At 38.2% G+C, this 17,619-nt stretch overlaps 1 protein-coding gene across 1 annotated transcript in view; it reads right to left on the bottom strand.

The window, feature by feature from the left end:
• Window positions 1-2,144: 2,144 nt before the first annotated feature.
• Window positions 2,145-17,619, bottom strand: part of PKP2 (plakophilin 2) — a 90,167-nt gene continuing 74,692 nt past the window's right edge. Inside the window, exons 10-13 of the mRNA XM_080812526.1 lie at window positions 15,613-15,766; window positions 7,316-7,505; window positions 4,164-4,251; window positions 2,145-4,016 (exon numbers count right to left, since the gene is read on the bottom strand). Coding sequence (XP_080668652.1) covers window positions 3,948-4,016; window positions 4,164-4,251; window positions 7,316-7,505; window positions 15,613-15,766 — 501 coding nt within the window. The 3' untranslated portion in view covers window positions 2,145-3,947. The remainder of the gene's footprint in view (window positions 4,017-4,163; window positions 4,252-7,315; window positions 7,506-15,612; window positions 15,767-17,619) is intronic.

A 17,619-nucleotide genomic window follows, 5' to 3' on the forward strand; every position in this document is an offset into this window, starting at 1 on the left:
TTGGGTACGTACTGTCAGGGACTGTTTTTAGTGCTTTACAATTAAGAAACATTTAAACCTCAAACAACCGAACAGTAGAAGTAACTACTACTATCATTCCCACCTAACGGCTAAAGAAGACTGAGACTCAGAGTAAGTAAGAAACTCACTCCAGCTATTAAACGGAGAAGTCACACTTGGAGCTCAGACTGGTTGGTTCTAGAATCAGTCCTCTTCACCATTATGCCAGACTGCCCTTATAACTCTCCAAAGAGAGATAAGCCAAACAGATCCCCCACATTGCCCCAGCATGGAGACACGTCTTCCATTCTTTGGTCTCTAAGTAGACCCCGTGAGGAGCTATCCCACCTGATTTTCTATGGCCTCCCTGAACTTTCTGGCTGTACTCCTTTGGAAGGTGACCTCTTTCTGGCTTCACATTATTTTCATGTGTAAAATGTAAAAAAAGAAAGAAAAAGGAAAAACTGTATCCTTCATGAGGAGGCTGTGAGGAGTGCTCAAATATACGTCCACTATTGTTCAGTCAAAGCTAGTCTCACAAGCCTCTACCTATTGGCCCTGGTCTGTCCTCTACTCAGAATAAGACTGTCATCTTTTATACAAAGGTCCTTCAGATAGTTGAAGACAGGTAACATGGCACCTTTCTTCCAGGCTAACTATTGCTGGATTCTTTTTTTTTTTTTTTAAGATTTTATTAATTTATTTGACAGAGAGACAGAGATCGAGATCTCAAGTAGCAGGCGGGGGGCGTGGGGAGCAGGCTCCCTGCGAAGCAGAGAGCCCGATGCGGGCTCGATCCCAGGACCCTGAGATCATGACCTGAGCCGAAGGCAGAGGCCTAACCCACTGAGCCACCCAGGCGCCCCTATTGCTGGATTCTTTACATGTGTCTCCCAGATGGCTTCCCCTTCCTCTCATACTTTAAACAGCTCTTTTACCAACATACAGCATTTTGATCTTTCTTTCCTGAATATATCATAAAAAGAGAGTTTTCCTTTCTCTTACTGTCCTTAAAAGGTTGAAGTTTATTTCCTAAGAGATGAAGTTGTCAGTACCACTACAAACTAAAACATTAAATGTAATGCAGGATTTTATTTTGAAAAGTTTGTTTCCTTTTTTATTTCTCTTCCATAACAAATAATTTAATGTAACACTGACTGAGTCTTAAAATGGGTGCATTACAGGGTCATGCGAGCATTAGCTGAACAAATGACTGGAAATTTTTCTCCTGTTACTTTGATAAGAACTGCATCTTTTCTGATGCATTCAATACTTTAAGAAGGACTTGACCAGATGTCCTCTAAATTCCCCCCTAATCCTCAGATCCCACGATTCGAGGCTTCTGCAATTTTGTTGGAAGTACAAACATACTGAAGCTGACCTCATTCCAAAGCACAATAAGTTCATGACACGTTTTATTTAGAGGAAATTTCATTTATAACCATAGAACAAATAAATTATAGGTATATAAAGATATTGAAATATGTCTATTTCCGATTTCCTTTCTTTATTCTGAGAAATTGCTTCTTCAGAGGGTGATTAAATTCATTTTAAAGTGGTTTATCTACTCATGCTGTGTATTTCCCCATTTGACATGTTAATCCCCTATCTTGCCAGATAACCCCTTGGTTATTTCCATCAGGTATAAACAAATGTTTCCAGTGACAGAAAGCCAGGGCAGTGACCTCCCATATGCCACAACACCATTAAGAATTCTTGACAAGGAAGTAGTCCTTTGGAACTCTTAGCACAAATACACAAAAAGGCTCCACTCAGCTTGTCAATTCTCCTGATGACATGGGGGAGGTTGGGACACATATTTAAAAAAAAAAAAAAAAAGGTTTTTGTGTGGACCTGAGATCAAAACTGATATTCAACACACAAGGACCTCCCCCAGAGGTATCCAAAGATAGTAAAACAGTGAGGTTTTTGGTAAGCAGAGTGAACAAAGCAGGACATGGGGATCAAGCCCGTCTATCTTGTCAGGGTTACAGGCCCATTCAATTTACTAAAATCTACCACATTAGTATGTCTGTCCATAGTTGCATGCTTTAGTCATTAGCTAATTCCAGTTTTCTTACAGGAAGTGTTTCTTGGTAAAGAATTTAGGCTTTTAAGAAGAAATAGAAATAATTACAAAGTATTAAACCCTTAGCAATGTAAGTTTATAAGGTCAAATCTTCAAATGCCATGTCAATCATAGCACATATACCATGATACACAAATAAATCAGATGTACACAGATACCAGTGCAGGCAACATTATTTTGACCTCCTTTTGTGTTTAATATTGAAGGCTCTACTAATGCATTAAAAAAACACAGAAACTTTTTGAACATCCATCAGTTATGTGGAGGAATAAAAAATGTTCCAAATGTTATTCATCAAAACTCTAGAAAAAGAAGATTTTTCTCTTCAGTATTTAAAAATTGGTATCTAACTAATTTCATTTTTAACTAGGTTAGTATTCTGAGTCTTCTCCATCAAGCTCCTAAAATTAAAAGAATTTTGTCTTCTCAATATAATAAAGACTTAAGTACACATTCAATTTGAAAATGGGCATTTATTTTTCTATTACACTTCTCTGGTCAAAGGGAGCTGAAGGATTTTTTTTCCTTCTTACTTTCTTATAGCAAATATTGTCAGATTTTTTTTTTAAAAGCAAAATATAACAGATCTGTAGTTGAGAAGACTAATTTTACGTAAATGGTACTAATCACCACTCAGTTAAAAGAACACTTGTAATAGATTCACTTCAACAGATGATGTCAACATGTCAACTTTTCAACACTAGTATATCCCATATCATTTCTGCATGGCCTTGACATATTTTTCCTCAACACGGTGTCTTCACTTTTTTGCTCTGTAATTTCCTTGACTTAAAATAATGGCTTGAGGAAGATCACATGAGATTTAGAGGCTCTGTGGTATTTTTTAAATGTTAGGCAAAGTTGGGCTGCTTGATAATGTAATTTATTAAAATGAGCTGTTTTCAGTGCCCTGGGCTCATGCAGCAGTTTGAAAGGTTTTCATTTCCTTTTGTAGCTGAAGAGTATAGAGTATAGAGTATAGAGTCAACTGAAGTTGCTGAAAAAGTCCGGGTAATAGATCATACTGAATCCTACAATTCTGGAGAGATTTGCATTTCATGGTGTTGTCATAGGGTAGGTAGTTCCTTGAGCAAGACTCATATTTGACAGTGTTAGAGGGAACACGGAATTTCGTAACCATAGTCGCTGTTCTCTGTGAGAAGATTTTTAAATTTGCTATGATCACTTCATTTCAATTTCGTTTTCTTAGAGTCATGCACACTCAATGTGACCTAAATTTCTTCAGTTCATTTCAAATCAGAGAAAAAAATTCAAGAGGATAAAAACAAGCACTAAGTAAACAAACATATAATCTTGCCATTAAATTTTCTCCTGCAAATATTTCTCGTCGTTTCCATTCTGTTTCAACACTGCAGAACAATACACTCGTGGCCAATGGCGAAGCAATGTGCATATATGAGTGACAAAATATGGAAACCAGAAAAGGACTATAAGCGTAAATCAAACTTTTAAAATCCTGGTAATAGAACTGTCTCCTTCTTTCCTTGTTTGTTGTTAATGTTCATTCCACATGAATTCGCATTTCGGTTCCGGGAGGCCTCGCACCATGAATCCTGATCACAAGGACCACAGTCTGTGGAGGGTAAAAGCGAGGCTGTTGCCAGTGTCTACTGGTAGCAAACTTGAAAAAGTTTTCTGGAAGACTAATAAAATTATATTTTGCCTATATGTCTTCTGGATTCTGGGGACCTTGGAAATAGAAAAGGCTAAGAAACAGGGCATGCTTTTTTGAGGTTTCTTGGGCTGGGAAGTAGAAAAATAGGTGTTTTCCTTTGAGGCTTTTTTTGTGGCTGAGAATGGTGAGGTTGAGATTTCTGAGAGCACTTTTTCATTTTCCTCAGTCTTTAAGGGAGTGGTAGGCTTTGGCAGTCCGGCTGTTGACAAAATCTGTCTTCTTAAACTGAGCCTTTGGAATAAGCAAACAGAAATGTGAAAGGTAACAACATTTTCATACAAGAAAATGGAGTTTTTAGTGCTGTGTCGCCAGGGGCAGACAAACGGGCCATTAGGATCTGGCCGTTAACTGCAACCCATACCTTTTTCGTGTTCTTACCTTCTTGTAGGCATTATGGAGCTCCGTGTGCGTCCACAGGGAATAGAGGAGAACAGAAGCAGCTTTACTTGCTTTGTTGGAGCCATAACTGAAAAGAGGAAAAAGGCATTCTGAGATCAGTGAGAACGGGGCAGGCTTCTGGATGCTGTCTGTGGACGTTCCGTAAACCTTCTTTAACTGCTGCTGCTCGGCAGCCATCCGTTAAGTCAGGACACTCACCATGACAAGAGAATTAGATGGTGAGCTCTGAAGGCCAAGGGCCACATTGGGTTTAAAAAAAAAAATTATTAAAAAAAATCTTAAAACCACTAGCACAGGCTAACAAATAGTTTTTATAGAGCATATTCCTGATATTTACAAGGAATATATCCTTAGATTTCATCAATCCTTGGCTTATAGAATACAATTTATATATTTATATACATTATTTACATTTATTGATATCACATTACTAAATATATGTATATTAAATATTATATATGCTATTTATAGAATAGAAATATATTTGTACATTTATAATGCATATACATAGAATATAAATTCGGGAAAGCATGACTGAAAAATATACCTACCTCCTAGACTTAGTGACTCTACAAGAGTAAGAGTAATATTTTTAAGCTAATATAATAAATTCTTATTGAAATATTTGTTAAAATAGCTTCCAAATTTCTTTGTTTTTGTATAGAGTGAATGGAAAAATGTACTCCCATTATAAATCCAAGTCACTACAATACTGGACACTGTACTTAAGTTTTTTTCCTTCAATTTAAAAAAAAGACTATTTATTTATTTGAGAGAGAGAGGGAAAGTGAGAAAGAGAGAGAATGAGCATGGGGAGGGGCATAGGGAAAAGGAGACTCCTGGTGGAGAAGGGAGTCCAGCATGGGGCTGGATCCCAGGACCATGGGAACATGACCCGGGCCAAAGGCAGACGCTTAACCAACTGAGCCACCCAGACGCCCCTCTTCTTTATTTTTTAAGTAATCTCTACACCCAACATGGGGCTCAAACTCACAACCCTGATATCAAAAGTCACATGTTCCACCCACTGAGCTAGCCAGGTACCCCGACACTAAGATTTTGACGTTTTGCTTTTAAGTTTGTCCTAAAATGAGATGAGTTGGGGGGTGAGGTAACTGGGTGATGGGCATTAAGGAAGGCACTTGAAGTAATGAACACTTGGGTGTTCTATGCAACCAATGAATCACTACATTCTACGGCTGAAACTAACAATATACTATGTGTTAATTAAATTGAATTTAAATAAAAACAAAACAAAACAAAACATCTGTCTTAAACACCCTGTTTCTGGCTAAGGATCTATGCTTCCTTAGAGCTTTTTCTCTTCCATCACGTGAACTAGCACACAGCTGAGTTTTTTCTTTTAACAAAGAAACAAACATTTAATTTTTCATGTCATAGGAGTTTATAAACAGGCAACCATGAACAGAAAATGCAATACGGTATGGAAAAGAACATCTTGAGTTCATTCATTAGCTAAAAGCCTTTCTCTTCCATGCCAGCCTTGCATTAAGGGAAATCAAATCAGCACTTTACGGATTTTTTTAGTACTTCACGGACTTTTCAGAGCCACTTGCTGATACTGAAATACTAATAAATCCATGAAAGCTATGGGTCTCTGATATATAAAACTGGAAAATGTTTTTTGAATAGCAAGGGTTTCATATCATAGCTTCTTTATAAGTTGGTTGTTTGGCACTTGGAAATCATTTATTCAAAGGAAAAAAATGCTATAAATGGCAACTAATTTCCAGGCTAGCCCCTAAATTACGGGTCAGCTATACAACACTTAGCAAGGAAGGAACAGCAGGCACAACCGGTAGAAGCTCCATGTTGATATATTTTTTTTTGAGCCAGGGCAAATGGACACTCAGGGTGAAAAAGAACAGAGTAGCACATCCCCATATGTTGCTAAGCTATAAGCAGTTTCCAAAAGTGAGGGTATATTCTCATGCACTTCTTATGCCCGAGTACTCAAATAATAAAAATCATATAGTCTTAAGGAGATTTGCTTAGAAGCATGGATGACTACTTGAAAAAGTCATTTCTGTTTTATAGCAATCATTCAATCTTTCCATAAAGACTGAGGAACTGCTCTCTGCCAGACTCTGGGGACAGGTGAATATTCTGACTTGGGGAACTGACATTCTAACCAGCGCTCCTTTTAATTCTTTGACTCTGAATATGGGCTTCCTTCCCCATGAGGTTTGGGAATGGGGCTGCAGAGCACAGGGGCCTATCTTTGTGGGGAAGGAGATGTGTGTTGACTCTAGGACCCCACAGACCCCTGTGCTTCCCCATGGGGCCAGGCACACATTTGTCTAGCAGGGATGAAGTCCATGTGCTTTACGACTCATGAGAATTGGGGTATAACACTTAGTCTCTTTCTTAGTTATTTACAAAAGTAACTTATATTTAACAACTCAAACAATTCATATAAATAGAGAAAAAGATGCCCTCTTTGGATTCCATACCTGTAAATTAACTAATAGTAATTAATTTCACTACACAAGGTTTTTCATTCTCTTTATCACTTTTTTTTTAATGGAAAAAATTTAAAGACACAGGAACAGGGATGTGGGATGTCTTCTGTAATTAGATCTCCTATTCTCAAAAGGGAATAAGAGATGGAAGAGATGTGATAGAGAAAAACTGAGAAAGCAAGAATTTCTGATTATGTTGCCTCCTACTTCTTGTGTCATCACTGCTTCTTCTAAGGCACCTGGCGTGACACTGGCTCTAGATCTAAGTGAGGGAAGGGGCAGTCCCTGCCCGTAGGACTCTCACTTTGCTTATATTTTCCTGGTTTTAAATCATAGCTGTGGCTCTAGGAAACAAATTAATTCATTAGGTCAATAAAAGGTTGCCACGTACTACCCAGGGAAACTATGGAGTTTGACTATCTGGATATTTTAGAAGTGAATGGGCAACTATTCAGCTTGGAGAATTCAGTTTTTCACTTGCTTGATTCTCAAGAATTGAACCAGATGATCTGGCTCAACTTTACAATCTTGTTTTTTGGGCCATAATATCCATGGTTCTCAATGTGTGGACATTCAAAACTAGATTTCCATATGGGAGGGATGGTGAGGAATGGGGAGATAGCCAACAGGCAGATACTGTAGACTTACACATCGCTTGAGCTGATGGTCATGATTTTCTGCAGACCTCCAGTGTTCAGAAGATCCCGTGCATTCTGGTAACTATTTTGGATTATATTGTTCAGAGTATAGCAGGCAGAGGCTGTAGTCTCAATGAGAAGATCAGTACTTGGGACTGTGTCAGGAATTATGGAAACCAAATCCGGTAAAGTTTCTTTGGCTACAAAATGAAAAAAAATCAACATTTGATTAGAAGGATTGTTCCTTAATCTCAAGATCCCAGTACATTTTGGGTAAAGAACATTTTTAAAAGAAACATAACTAGTTAATGAAGGTATGGAAAGACGTAATCTCTGATACTCAAATTTTAAAAAGATTCTTAAAAGGTGATTTTTAAAAAACATTTATTTGAGAGAGAGAGAGAGAGTGCATGAGGGCACAGGGACCTGTGAGTGGGGGGAGGGAGACTCCCTAGCATACTCTCTGCTGAGCAGGGAGTCCAATGTGGGGCTCGATCCCATGACCCTGAAAGTGACTTAAGCTGAAATCAAGAGTTGGGTGCTCAACCCAAAAAGATGATATTCTCTTCTCAGTACATTGGAAATCTTTTGACAGAAACGACAATGACAATTTGACAGAAGTGTCAAGAATTTAAAAAATTTTCACATTCTTTGATTCAGTAATTCCACTTCTGGAAATTCATCCTAAAGACATTTACTTTAAGAACAGAAAAAGCCTTATGCAGAGGTTTTTATTATAGTATTATATATAAGTGAAAAATTATAAAAAGCTTACATAACTTAATAATAGGAATATGATTATCTAAAACACATCAGCAAAGATTATGTATCTCAAAAATATTTGTGAAACATGTATAATAAGAAAATATTTATATTAGTATTCTGTGTGAAAGTTAAGTTCAGTGATTTAGAAAGAATATATAATATAAAATATTAAAAAAAGAATATATAACATTTGGAAAGAAAATATTCAAAAGAAACCTGAGAAGAAATACATTAAAATGTTAATAAGACTTGTTTTTTGACAATAGTATTGATGGTGACCTCAAAATTTTTCAAAAAAATTATTTGTACTGCTTAGTTTCTTCAGTACACAAATAATACTATTATTTAAAAAAAAAGCAACACTTTTAAATTTATGTTTTCACTCTATATGTAAGTTCTAGGTTGTAGGGTTTTAATTTGGCTTTTTTATGGTAACAAAAGAGGTATTACTATTTGATGATTTGACTGTAACTTGTCAAATATATTGGTATATATTTTGGGCAATATAGATTTATACTTGATTTTTTGCAATGATTCTTTTCATGTGTATTTTCTTCTTTTTCTCTTACTACTTTGGACCCCTCTTCAATGATAGAGAACATGGTCCTGTTGCTCCTCACAACTCTTTAATACAGTGTTGTGTTTATCATGATTGTATAACAAATACTTCTGCTTTGTTTTATTGTTTCTTCATCTGAGTTTATGTGTCATGATGAAGCGCACTCCTCTCTCTAGGGCACTGCATTGTAATCAGTCATGTGCTGTCTGGGTTCCAAAGGGGGCTATGGGTTCCTGAAGAAAATCATCACATTCACTCCTGGACTTCCAGCATTGAGCGCTAGGTCTAAAACAGAGACAGATGCAATAAAAGAACTGAGCAACTTGTCATCCTTTGATAATACGTGGACCTGACTGACAGGAAGGGCACATATTCTGCTCAAAGACCTGAGCTCTGGGTTTTCACTGTTGTTGAAGCATCGAGGCACAGTGTTCAGAGCTCAGAGCTCAGCCTCTGAAGTCACACTTTTCAGTTTCAGTCCTGTCTCTGCCCCTCCGTGGCTGTGTGGTCTGGGCAAGCTACTTAACCGCTCCATGCTGCGTTTTCTTAAACTGTAAAATGGGGGAATAATAGTATCTACTTCACAGGGTTGGTAATATACATACATATACAACTGCATACATGTAACATTAGTAAAGAAAATAAACAAAAGAAACCTGAGAAGAAAGAGCGTACGTATGTATGCATATGTACGTACACCCATGACTGGGCCTGGATGAATATATTCTGGGACAATTAAAATGGGATCTTTAATAATGAAATATAAAATTAAAGGCCTTATCATGTTATTGGGAGAGTTACAGCTCAATGTCATGTTGTTGAGGGAGATTTTATTTAATTCTTAAACTCAATGTCTTAAAAAGCCGAGGCATTAGTTGGATGTCAGAAAACATCTGTAAATATGAGTAAATGGGAAGTAGAATCTCAAGATGCATCCAAATACTTCCTTATAAATACATTATTTTATCTGATCCTTGTAAAAACACCGTGAAGTAGTGATTATTAATCTCATTCTGGTTAGAGCAGTTCAATGACTAGCCAAGGTGGTGTAAGTGACAAAGTGGCCTTGTAGGACACAGATGTGTGTCTTCTGCATGAGCTCTATTACCCTGTCACCATAGCAAGTGTGCCTATCTTTAAATTTGTAAGAAAATATGTTTTTTAAAAAAGATTTTATTTGTTTATTTGAGAGAGTGTGCATGCCCGAGCCAGGGGGAGGTGCAGAAAGAGAAGCAGGCTCCCGGATGAGCAGAGAGCTGCATGTGGGGCTCGATCCCTGCACCCTGGGATCATGACCTAAGGTGAAGGCAGACGCTTGACCAACTGAGCCACCCAGGTACTCCAAGAAAATAAAAGTTTTAAGTTTATTTCTGTAAATCTAAGTAATAGGTGAGGATTTCTTTTTTTTTTTTTTAATTTTATTTATTTGACAGAGAGAGATCACAAGTAGGCAGAGAGGCAGGCAGAGAGAGGAAGGGAAGCAGGCTCCCCGCTGAGCAGAGAGCCCGATGCGGGGGCTCAATGCGGAGCTGATCCCAGGACCCTGGGATCATGACCTGAGCTGAAGGCAGAGGCTTTAACCCACTGAGCCACCCAGACGCCCCAATACATGAGGATTTCATTCCAGGTCAGCATATGGAAGGTTTTAGTCTAGAAGTCTCTCATGAGAAACACAATTCATGTATTTTAAACTGATTTTCAGGGGCGCTTGGGTGGCTCAGTGGGTTAAGGCCGCTGCCTTCGGCTCAGTTCATGATCTCAGGGTCCTGGGATCGAGCCCCGCATCAGGCTCTCTGCTCAGCAGGGAGCCTGCTTCCTCCTCTCTCTCTCTGCCTGCCTCTCTGCCTACTTGTGATCTGTCTGTCAAGTGAATAAATAAAATCTTTAAACAAACAAACAAAAAACAAACAACTGATTTTCATTTATTCCTGGCTATGACTACTCTGAATCAAGATGGGTCCTGTCACTCAAATTATTTATTTGACATAAAGCGGACTTGGAACTTAAAAATTGCATTTATCTTGCAGAACCCTCTTCTCGATACTGTCCTTGAAATGAATAGAGTTTTATCAGTGCATTATCTTATGAAAGCAGGGGGCTACATAGAAATAAACCTAAATTATACGACCAATTAATCTTCGACAAAGGAGGTAAGAATATGCCATGAGAAAACACCAGTCTTTTCAACAAATGGTGTTAGGAAAACTGGACAGCAACATGCAAAAAATGAAAGTAAAAGTGGATCACTTCCTTATACCATACATAAAAATAAGATTGATTAAATATCCATAAAATTCCTAAAAGAGAGGACAGGTAGTAATTTCTCTGACTTCGACTGTAGCAACATTTTTCTAGATCTGTCTCCTGCAGCAAGGGAAACACAGCAAAAGTAAACTATCAGGACTACATCAAATGAGAAAGCTTCTGTTCAGCAAAAAAACAATAAACAAAACTAAAAGACAACCTACTGAATGGAAGGAGATAGTTGCAAATGACATATCTGATAAACAGTTATTATCCAAAATATATGAACAACTTATACAACTCAATACCAAAACCCAAATAATCCAATTAAAAAGTGGGCAGAAGACAAGAACAGATGTTTCTCCAAAGACAACAGATGGCCAACAGACACATGAAAAGATGCTCATCATCACTTATCATCAAGAAAATGCAAATCAAAACCACTATGAGATATCACCTCACACCTGTCAGATGGCTAAAATTAAAAAAAGAAAAAACTCAAGAAACAAGTGTTGGCAAGAATATGGAGAAAAAGGAATCCTTGTACACTGTTGGTGGGAATGCAAACTGGAGCACCACTGTAGAGGACAGCATGGAAATTCCTCAAAAACTTAAAAATAGGACTACCCTACCATCCAGTAATTGCACTACTGGGTATTTACCCAAAGAATATGAAAACACTAATTCAAAGGGATACATGCACCCCTATGTTTATTGCAGCATTATTTACAATAACCAAATTATAGAAGCAGCCCAAATGCCCACGGATAGATGAACAGATAAAGAAAATGTGATGCGTGTGTGTGTGTGTGTGTGTGTGTGTGTGTGTGTGTGTGTATTATATGGAATATTATTCAGCCATAAAAAAGAATGAAATCTTGTCATTTGCAAAAACATGGTTGGAACTAGAGAGTGTAACACTAAGTGAAATAAGTCACTCAAGGAAAGATGAATACCATATGATTTCACGCATATGGTGAATTCTTTTTTTTTTAAAGATTTTATTTATTTATTTGAGAGAGAGAGCGAGCACGCACAAGCAGTGGGAACAGCAGAGGGTGAGGAAGAACAGTCTCCCTGCTGAATAGGGAACCGGATATGGGGCTCTACCCCAGGACCCCAGGATCACGACCTGATGCGAAGGCAGATGCTTAACTGACTGAGCCACACAGGTACCCCTCATAAATAGAATTTAAGAAACAAAATAAACAAAGGGGGGAAAAAGGCAATTAAAAAAACAGACTCTTTTCTGCAGAGGACAAACTGATGGTTACCAGAGGGGTAGTAGGTGGGGGGAATGCATGAAATACGTGAAGGGGATTAAGAGTACAGATACTGGGCACCTGGGTGGCTCAGTGGGTTAAAGCCTCTGCCTTCGGCTCAGGTCATGATCCCAGGGTCCTGGGATCAAGCCCCACATGGGGCTCTCTGCTCAGCGGGGAGCCTTCTTCCCCCCCCACCCCCCGCCTGCCTCTCTGCCTACTTGTGATCTCTGTCAAATAAATAAACAAAATCTTAAAAAAAAAGAGTACAGATAATGGTGATAAGCACTGAGTAATGTATAGACTTGATGAATCACTGCATTGTACACCTGAAACAAATGACACTGCATGTTAACTACACTAGAATTAAAATTTTAAAAATTACAAAGAATCCAATAAAGATGACCTCATTAGAATTTTATGAATACAAGCCTCACTACAATAACAGGCTCCATAAAATAAATTGAACAAAACTAGACTTTTTGTGCAAACTACCTCATTAGTGAGAGGATGTGGATGAGGCTGGTCATAATAAATTCTGATGTGACTGTACCATAATGGTCCTTTGGAGCTATTCCATAATACAGGACATGGCCAGACCTATTTAACAAAACACTGGTCCGCCCTATAATGCTCAGTGGGCATCACCTACAGTTTACATGGCACTTTAGTTAAGAGGACCACTAAAATGACAAATTGGAATACAGACATTGGAATAGAAACTTTCCTCTCTCTTTCCCTCTCTCCCTTCCTTCCCTTTCTTCTCTCCTTTGTTTCTTTCCATTTTATGTTTTTATAGGCTGTGTTACACGCGTGTCATACACAAGTTACAAAAGAGGAACTATTAGAGATCGAGGAGACTAATACTGCTGCGTGTGCAATCAAGACATTCCTCTAGGTTTGGCCAAGAGTTAGAAATCAGGACTGAGACAAACTTGAGTACACGTTCCCACAGTTTCTAAAACATGTCTGAAATGTAGTGAAAAATTTATCCAAAGTTCAGTGATTCCATGTCATTCAGTTTGCTTTTGTTAAAACTAATTCTAATGATTTATTGGCCACTAGATGTTGTATGATCCAATTTTAATATCATTTATTCATCTTTCTGTCTAAAGTTTCATCTGTTTATAGGCATAGAAAGATGTCTGGAATGATATTCACCTAAGGTTAACAAGAGTTATTTTCTGAGTGATAAGAGGAAGTATTTTCGCTTTTTTGTGGTGCTTTTCATAATTGCTTGGATTTTTAAAATGAGCATATATCTTTAAAAAAATTAAAGTTGTTGTTCTTTAATAAAACCATCCAAAACAATGATTTTCCATTTATCTAGCTTCTGGTTGAAAGTGACAAATACGGGAAGAGAAGTCATATTGTTAAGCCATTAAATATTAAGAGGAAAAAAAGTATAAATATTATAATTACCCAGGGGAGCCAACAAAATTTGAGATGCAATGTATCAAAGCCAGAACTCACTCAAAGTAGGCAAACAAAGAAAATAAATAAACATTAAGTATAGTGCAATGCAAAAAAACCTTGACTCTGCCAAGGCCATTTCCTGCTCAACTGAAGTGTTTATTTATTAAAAAAAAAACAAAAAACTGAAGTGTGGGGCTACATTTGTATCTTCCCAACGGTTTAGAGGATGGTAGAGCCCGGGAACAACAGTATTTCTGCCCTGAAGGCACATGCATAATGGGTTGAGTGCAAGTTACCTCCATCAGCACTGTTTAAAGATGGAGCCATCTATCCTTTGTGGGGAAAAAAAGGTCAAAGGATAATACACCTGATTAAAGTGCAGCACAAAAGTCCACAAAGGACAATGAGGAGAACACTTTCATATTTTTCAGAGTGCCTAGGGCAAGGTTTCTTTTAGATTCATGAAAAGTTTCCAGGCTCTGTCTGTATTTATAATGGGCGGGAAACCATTTATGAAACCGCCCGTCCGGTATCGTGCTGCTGGCTGGCTTTGGAAACGACATGAGTAAAACATAACCACAGACTTCAGTATCTCTGGTGCGATGTGTCTGTGTGTGTATTCCAAACTAATCCAATCCTCTAAAACCAAATAAGAATTTGTTTATAATTTTAGTGGAAGATTGTGAAAAACTGAATTTTGAGTCGTCAGGAATGACTGATTTATGGAGCATTAGGAAACATGATTGATTTTGGCGTTATCTTCCTATCATCTCATTTTATAGTATTTGACTTAATTCAAACATTCATCAGACATTTCTATATAGAAAGCAAAGGAACAAAACATTATATTATTTGATAGTGTAACATAGTTATCTTTGTCAATAATACAGACTCTCAAAAAAGGAGCAAATACTTCATTGTATTCATTTTAAAAATGTCTATGCCAATTTTTTTTTAAAGATTTTATTTATTATTTATTTGACAGACAGAGATCACAAGTAGGCAGAGAAGCAGGCAGAGAGAGAGGAGGAAGCAGGCTCCCTGCTGAGCAGAGAGCCCGATGCGGGGCTCGAATCCTGGGATCAGGACCTGAGCCAAAGGCAGAGGCTTTAACCCACTGAGCCACCCAAGCGCCCCTATGCCAATTTTTTTTTAATCTGAAAAATTTTGGGGTGCCTGGGTGGCTCAGTGGGCTAAAGCCTCTGCCTTAGGCTCAGGTCATGATCTCAGGGTCCTGGGATCAAGCCCCGCCTGGGGCTCTCTGCTCAGCAGGGAGCCTGCTTCCTCCTCTCTCTGCCTGCCTCTCTGCCTACTTGTGATCTGTCAAATAAATAAATAATCTTTAAAATTTTTTTTTAATTTAAATTCAGTTTAACTAACATATAGTGTATTATTAGCTTTAGTGTATTATTAGGTCTGCTTCCCTCTCTGTTTTTATCTTATTTTTCTTTTCCTTCCCCTTGATCCTCTGTCTTATTTCTCATATTCCTCTTATCAGAGAGATGTATGATAATTGTCTTCCTCTGATTGACTTACTTCGCTTAGCATAATCCCCTCTAGCTCCATCACACTGTTGCAAATGTATGCCAATTCGGTATATAATCAGTGACTCCACCTTTCTGCCTTTTTTGCACATCCATCCATTTTTTTTCTAGTGCAACAGGGACCAACCTTCTAAAGGGAGGACCGCTGTGTGTATATTTTCCACGTTTTAGAAGAGCAGTGCTTAAGCAGTCTGAACTAACTGCGCAGGTTAAAAAGGCTCCAGGGACTGCTGAGCTGAAGGCTTTTGAAAAACATCAGACATGTTACCTACCTTGTTAATTTCTCTTCCATAGTAATTAGAACAATAAAAAAATGCTGGATATTAAGAAAATCCCTATTTGAGACCCAGGGAGAAAGACCACCTTGCTGCCTGGGTGCAAAAGCCAGGTCTATCACATTTCACCCCTAAGTCCCATTTTCGGTTCATCACTGTAGAAAATGTGGTAAAGACAATGGTACCCTGCATTTGTATTTTCAATATGTATTCACGACATCAAGACACGTTTGCTGACTCACCAATTTCATTCTGCAGAGAAAGATTCCGAGACAAATTTCTCAGCAGGGAGACCGCCGTCTTTTTCACACTTGGATCACCGATATGCAGCATCTTGCGGGTGTGCTGAAGGCCATTTTCCTTCTGGACAACTGTCTGAGCTACTGACGTCGGCATCTGTTGCATGAGGCATGTCTTATTAATACTATTGCATTAACTTCACACGATAATATCAAGTTTCTATAGATTACTAGAGACTGAGCAAGATGTTTTGAAAACTTGCCAAATCCAATATTGGCAAGTTGCTATATTTTTGCACGTTTATAAATAAAACCTGTCTTTTCCTTTCCTTCCTCTTTATTCACATTTTCAGCTCAGCATCTTGAAAAGGATATAAGGACGATGTTTTACAATCAAACATGAGTGTCAAGAACCTAGTTGCATAATGTTTTCCCTTTCTCTATTTTCTTGAACTATTTGTTTAATTAATATTTCAGTGTATTTGTAGCTTGTTGCCTTGGTCACCTTCTTGCTCACATTTTGGCACTTTTTGTATTTTTAATAAACATTCATTTCTAAGAAGCCAACTTATTCTGAAAAGAGATGTTGGGCTTTTAAAGAATGCATGGCTAGTTAGATTACCCTAATTTTACATTCTCAATCAGAGGCTGTATGTGCAAATCTTATTTGGAATCAAGCTGGCCACCTACTTTCAGGGGGTCTGAGTACTGACCAGAACCTTCCTAGCATCAATAAACCTCTAACATTGCGGTTTGTGTCTGCAACTTTATAGATTTGTATTTGAAGCTAACTTGAGGCCACCTGCCAGAAATTCCCAGAATTCTTGACCATTGTTAAGGGTGACTATCTTCTCTGTTTATCTTATCTAAACACTGCTTATTTCCCCCACCTCCTGCAGACTGCTCTCCTTACGTTCACGACTCTACTTTGTAGAACAGGGGTTCTTAATATAGGGCCTAGGATAGGTTTCAGGGAGGGAACAGGAGGTCCTTAAAACTATTTTTGTATTGGGGCACCTGGTTGGCTCAGTTGGTGGAGCCTGCAGCTCTTGATCTTGGGGCTGTGAGTTCAAGCCCCACGCTGGGTACAGAGAGTACTTAAAAATAAAAAAATTCATAAAAAAAAGGAAGCCTATTTTTGTGTTTATAATAAACTTTCTCAGGGAAAGGATATATAACTTTTATTAGATACTCAAAGGGTCCACAACTCCAAAGAAGTTTAACACTCATTATTTTAGAATGTTTTATTGGAAACCAGTTACACTTTGTTTTTCACTAATTTGTTGAACATTCCATTAAACTATTTGCTCCAATCTGAGAAGAATCTTTCCTCTGTAGCCATCCGGAGAGGAGGCTACTTATTCTCTACCACTCCTGTGACTTGGGTACACACGTAGGTTAGCATTCCTTTCTCTTCCCAGTGTCCTTTCTAGATAATGTCTTCCCAAACATGCAAAAGCTCTGCTCTTCTGAGTCCTGTCATCCAGCCTATCACCCCCATAGCGTTTTCTTTGTCATCTCAAGGCCTACTGGTCCTTTCCCAACATCCACTGGAGGCTTCAGAGCCTGGCTCAGAGCCTTCTCCATCTCCTGTTCACTGTAGATGAGGACATTAATTACATCATAGTTCCTAGACTTCCTAAATGTCACTGACCTTCATCTCTCCTATACATTTCCCAATCACTTCCACGGTCATACAGAATCTGTATTCACCCCAAAATGCCTTGAGCCTGAAAACATAAACTCCAGTGTTAGACTCTGAATGCAACTTTCTGTACGTTTTTGCCCTTTCTCCCTTACTCCTACCATATTTCTTCCTCAGCCTCATCAAGAACTCCAGTGCCTTTATCACAACCCTTACTCCCCACACCTCAAGTTGTCAATCCTCTCTGCCTTACCTTTCTTTCTTATTTAGACTAAGGTACATGAACCAACACATCAAAAACTATCTTTCAATACCCTTAATTCTCTCATTCCAGCTTATTTCCACCCATCCATTAAAACTACAAA

The sequence above is a fragment of the Martes martes genome (assembly GCF_963455335.1).
Source record: "Martes martes genome assembly, chromosome: 8".
Lineage (NCBI taxonomy): Eukaryota > Metazoa > Chordata > Mammalia > Carnivora > Mustelidae > Martes > Martes martes.